Source organism: Chelonoidis abingdonii, chromosome 9 (assembly GCF_003597395.2).
Source record: "Chelonoidis abingdonii isolate Lonesome George chromosome 9, CheloAbing_2.0, whole genome shotgun sequence".
Classification (NCBI taxonomy): Eukaryota; Metazoa; Chordata; order Testudines; family Testudinidae; genus Chelonoidis; species Chelonoidis abingdonii.
The window spans coordinates 85939120-85944298 of NC_133777.1; the positions used below are offsets into that span (position 1 = coordinate 85939120).

A 5179-nucleotide genomic window follows, 5' to 3' on the forward strand; every position below is an offset into this window, starting at 1 on the left:
CCCCGTAGGTGACTCCCCCTCCGGTCCCCCCAGCCCCTCAGTCCCCTGTAGGTGACTCGCCCTCCAGCCCCACCAGCCCCTCAGCCCCCCGCAGGTGGCTCCCCCCTCAACCTAGGCCCCCGGCCCTCGCTCACCTGCAGGTCTGGCTTCTGGCCCCCGCTCCCCAGTCCGAATTGGCAGTCCTGTGGGGAGATAGAGAAGAAGCTGGGCCGGCTCTCGGGGGGCAGCACCCAGGAGCCATTGGGTGTGCGGTAGGGTAGCAGCACCACCGGCTGCCCATCTGCATGGGCCGTCAGCTCCAGCACCGACTCCTTGATGTGGCTGATGATCTCGTGGTTCTCCTCCAGCAGCTGCTCCAGCTGCTCGATGCGGTTCTGCAGCACCGAGATCTGGCTCTGCAGGTCACAGACACGGGGTGAGAGCAGCCCCCCGGGGCGGAGGAGGCCCCTAGCCTAGCGCTCCCCCAGCCGCCCCTCAGCCCACCCTGAAGTTCACAGACATGGAGTGAGAGCAGCACCCTCCTGCCCCTGAAATGCCGGGGGAAGCTGCCCATCCATCGTCCACAAGGCACTGCAGCAGCTCCAGGGGACGCAGATTCACGCAGCTGCACCCCAGAACTAATGGGCTCCCTGGACATTTGCCCGTCACTCTTTTCCCACAGAATGTTTAGGTTCAGTGACCGCCCCCATTTTCCAGCAGAGTGGTGAGCACACGGGCCCAGCAGGGCTGCCTGGGGAGGCTACCAGCGTAAGAGCTGCTGGGCTGATGGTCTGGCAGTGCACTCTGCAGGGAGTGGGCCAGGGGCTCAGAACGGGGGGCTCCCCCACGCCGTCAGCACTGGGGGCCTGCCATGCAGGGAGCAGAGTCAGGGTTCAGTAGGTAGCACTCTCCTCTCACAGTCAACAAGAGACCCTAATGCCCCAGGGCAGCGCTGGGGGGCACGAGGCTGCAGGGAGCAGGGTGGGGCACTCAGCAGGGGGCACTCTCCCCTGGCAGTCAGGGCTGGCCCTGATCCCCCAGGCTGGCGCTAAGGGCGCTGGGTGCAGAGGTGCAACCCCAGACAAAAAGCATGTTCAGTAAATCTGGGCAGGCAGTCAGAGCCCAGCAGCTGGCGAATGCCAGTCAGACTCCCAAAGCCCCCTGCAGTTTGGGTGACGAGACAGCAAGTGTGAAAAATCGGGACAGGGGGTGGGAGACTGTCCCGGGTCACCCTACCTGCAGTGCCACCCAGACAGGGAGCCACCAGCACTCCCCTGCCACAGATTGTGCCACTGTCCAATTGCTGCCACATCCCACCCCAGAGGTGGCTGCATGTCAGTGGTGGGCGAGTAACCCTGAAATAGATTTGACCCACACGTGGTGCACAACCCTGGGACGTTTCTTCCCCAAGGGGTGTAGGTCCCAGGGAGCTGAGATCAGGGCCGGCTTTATGAAGGGCGGGGCCCGATTTGAATGCTCGGCAGCAGACCGGGGCCTTGGCGGCACCGAAGGATCCCCTATCGCCGAAATGCCGCTGAAGACCCGCCCCGCTGCCAGAGGAGTAAAAAAAAATTAAAAAGACTCCTACGGCGCGGGGCCCAATTCCAGGGAATTGGGGGAATTGGCTTAAAGCCGGCCCTGGCTGAGACTCCCGGGCCTCTCAGCACTCAGCCTCCCCAAGCTGCCAACACGCGGCTGGGTGAGCAAGGGGGGACTCCCCTGCAGGCACCATGGGAGGTGATGGCAGAGAGCCCCAGCCCCACTCCCCATCCGCTGGGGGCCAAGGCCACTTACCCGTGGGAAGTTGCCCCCGCTTTGGTGCCGGGCAGGGTCATGCTGCACTCGGTCCAGCATCAGGTAGAGGGAGAAGACGGCGACGCAGAAGATGGCGGCTCCGCACACCGTCACCTGCTTCTTCAGCTTCATCCTGGGGCTGCGAGGACCCACCTGCCACTGAGTCAGCCAGAGAGCTAGGTCAATGCCTCACGCCAGGCCCCTTGCGCCCCACCGCGGCCAGCCCCCAGACGGACCCCCAACCCTCACTGCGGCCAGCCCCCAAATGGACCGCCCACCCTCACTGCGGCCAGCCCCCACACCAGGGCCCTTGCCCCCCACCGCGGCCAGCTCCCATACAGACCCCTCACCCCCACTGTGGCCAGCCCCCAGACGGACCCCCAACCCCCACTGCAGCCAGCCCCCACGCCAGGCCCCTCGCCCTCCATGTCAGGGCCCTCGCCCCCCATCGCAGCCAGCCCCCGGGCCAGGCCCCTCGCCACCTCTGTGGCCAGCTCCCAGACGGACCCCCAACCCCCACATGCGCCAACCCCCGGACAGGCCTCTCGCCCCCACTTGGGCCAGTCCCCCCCGATGGGGCCCCACTCCCCACCCGGGCCAGCCTCTCAGCAGGGCTGGAGGGTCCCGAGGCCCCACAGGGGCAGGGGGCCCATGGCACAGTCTGAATGCGCAGGGAGGAAGATGAAGGCCTCAGGAGTCGAAGGAGGAGCGGCCGGGCTTCATCGCGCCTGGCCAGACCCCTGGGTGCAGCTGCCCTCCTGCAATGGGGGTGGGGCGAGTGGCCACCCCACCCAGGGGCCCTCTGCCAGCGAAGGGCTGCCAGGGCCTCGCCCTCACGCACCAGGCACGGGGCTTGGACACAGCCGGCCAGCGCGCCCAGCCCACCAAGTGCTACAGAGCGGCTGCCTCCTGCAGCCCTGGCTGGCCCACCCACCCCCTGGGCTGGCCACACCCAGCCCCCCCCGGCTCCGCGGCCCCACACTTAGCCCCTGGGCCTCAGAGAGAGATGCAGCCCAGAGGGTGGGTGCCCAGCCAGGGCCATGGAGCCTGGGGCTGGGTGTGGGCTGTGGAACCTGCGGGGGGCTGAGTGTGGGGTCCTGTGATCTGGGGGGGCTGGGCGTGGGGCAGCCCAGGGGGTGGGTGGCCCCAGCCAGGGCTGTGGAGCCTGGAGGGGCTAAGGGCTAGGGGAGCCAGGGGTGGCTGGGTGGTGGGTCGGCCCAGGGTGGGCAGCCCAGCTAGGGCCATGGAGCCCTGTGGTGGCTGGGGGTGGGTGTGGAGCCTGGGGTGGCTGGGGGCTGGATGTGGGGCCGCAAGGCTCGGGGGGGGGCAGCCCAGGGGGTGGGTGGCCCAACCAGGACTGCAGAGCCACAGCGCGGGACTCTGGGTGGGCTGTGAACCTGGGGGGGGCTGGGTGTGGGGGCAGCCAGGGGTGGGTGGCCCAGCCAGGGCTGTGGAGCGCGCGGGGTGGGGCTGGGCTTGGGGCTATGGAGCCAGGGTGGCCTGGGGTGAGGGGTGGCCCAGGGGCTTTTAGGTGGTGGGGCCGCGGAGTCTGGGGGGTCTGGGTGTGGGCCAGCCCCGGGCTAGGTGTGGCCATGAGCCGGGAGGGGGGCTGGGTGTGAGGCAACCAGGGGCTAGGTGGGGGTTGCAGAGCTACGGGGCTGGTTGTGGGGCGGCCAGGGGCTAGGTGTGGGGCTGCGGAGCGGGGGGCTGTGTGATGGTGAGGCTAGGGGCTAGGTGTGGGGCCGTGGAGCTGGGGGCTGGATGTGGAGCGACCCAGGGGCTTAAGTGTGGGGTATGTGGAGCTGGGGTGGGTGGGTGTGGGGTGGCCCAGGGGCTAGGTGTGGGGCCAGCGGAGTCAGGGTGTGTTGGGGGGTGACCCAAGGGCTAGGTGTGGGGCTCGCGGAGCAGGGGGGTGGGTGTTGGGGCGGCCCAGGGCTAGGTGTGGGGTGTGGAGCCGGGGGCTGGGTGTGGGGCGGCCGCAGGGGCCAGGTGCTGGGGCGCGGAGTTGGGGGCTGGGTTGGGGCGGCCCGGGGCTAGGTGTGGGCTGTGGAGCCGGGCGGTGGTGTGGGGGGGCCCAGGGCTAGGTGTGGGGCCGCGGAGCTGGGGGGCGGCTGGGGTGTGGGACCGGCAAGCCGGCGGGGGGGGCTGGTGTGGGGCGGCCCAGGGGCTAGGTATGGGGCCGCGGTAGCTAAGGGGCTGGGTGTGGAAGCAGCCAGGGGCTAAGTGTGGGGCTGCGGACCGGGGGGGGCCTGGTGTGGGTGCGCCCAGGGCTAAGTGTGGGGCTGTGGAAGCGGGGGGGGCCCTGCGGTGTGGCCGCCAGGGGCTAAGTGTGGGGCACAGAGCCGGGGGGTGGCTGGGTGTGGGGTGGCCAGGGGCTAAGATGGTGGGGCTGTGGAGCCCGGGGGGGGCTGGGTGTGGCCGCCAAGGGGACTAAGTGTGGGGCTGCGGAGCCGGGGGTGTCTTTGGTGTGGGCGCGCCCAGGGATAGGTGTGGGCCGCGCGAACCGGGGGGGGCTGGGTGTGGGACCGGCCCGGGCTAGGTATGGGGTCCGCGGAGCTAAGGGGGCTGAGGTGTGTGAGCAGGCCCAGGGGCAAGTGTGGGGCCGCGGAACCGGGGGCGGGCTGGTGTGGGGCGACGCCCAGGGGCTAGGTATGGGCGCAGAGCCGGTGGGTCTGGGCGTGGGCGGCCCAGGGGCAGGTGTGGGGCCGCGGAGCCGGGGGGGGCTGGGTGTGGCTTGGCCCAGGGCTAACGTGTGGGGCGCGGAGGCCGGGGGGGCTGGGTGTGGCTGGCCCAGGGGCTAAGTGTGGGGCGCGGAGCCGGGGGTGTTCTGGGTGTGGCCGCCGGCACGGGCTAAGTGGTGGGGCCGTGAGCCGGGGGGCTGGGTGTGGGGCGGCCCAGGGGTAGGTATGGGCGCGGAGCCTACGGGGCTGGGTGTGGCCGGCCAAGGGGCTAAGTGTGGGGCGCAAGCTGGTGGTGTCTGGGTGTGGGGCGGCCCAGGAGGCTAGTGGTGGGGCCTGCCGAGTCGGGGGGGCTGGGTGTGGGGGCGGCCCACGCACGCTAGGGTATGGGCCGCGAGCTAAGCAGGCTGGGTGTGGAGCGGCCCAGGGGCTAGTGTGGGGCCGAGAGCCGGGGGGCTGGGTGTGGCGGCGGCCCAGGGGCTAGGTAATGGGGCCGCGGAGCTAATGGGGCGTGGTGTGGCCGCCCAGGTGCTAAGTGGTGGCGTGGAGCCGGGGGGGGCTGGTTGGGGCGGCCCAGGGGCTAGGTGGGGGCCGCGGACCGGGGGGGGCTGGGCTGTGGGGGTCGGCCCAGGGCTAGTGTGGGGCCCGTCAGAGCGGTGTGTCTGGTCGTGGGCAGCCCAGGGGTCTAGTGTGGGCCCCGCGGAGCCGGGGGGGGGTGGGGTGGCTGG

At 70.6% G+C, this 5179-nt stretch overlaps 1 protein-coding gene across 4 annotated transcripts in view; it reads right to left on the reverse strand.

Moving 5' to 3' along the window:
* MAN2A2 (mannosidase alpha class 2A member 2) overlaps positions 1 to 5179 on the reverse strand; it is a 32414-nt gene that overhangs the window by 25804 nt on the left and 1431 nt on the right. For all 4 annotated transcript variants that reach the window (XM_032794190.2, XM_032794193.2, XM_032794188.2 and 1 more), the window contains exons 2-3: positions 1774 to 1926; positions 135 to 395 (exon numbers count right to left, since the gene is read on the reverse strand). In XM_032794190.2, coding sequence (XP_032650081.1) covers positions 135 to 395; positions 1774 to 1905 — 393 coding nt within the window. In that variant the 5' untranslated portion in view covers positions 1906 to 1926. The remainder of the gene's footprint in view (positions 1 to 134; positions 396 to 1773; positions 1927 to 5179) is intronic.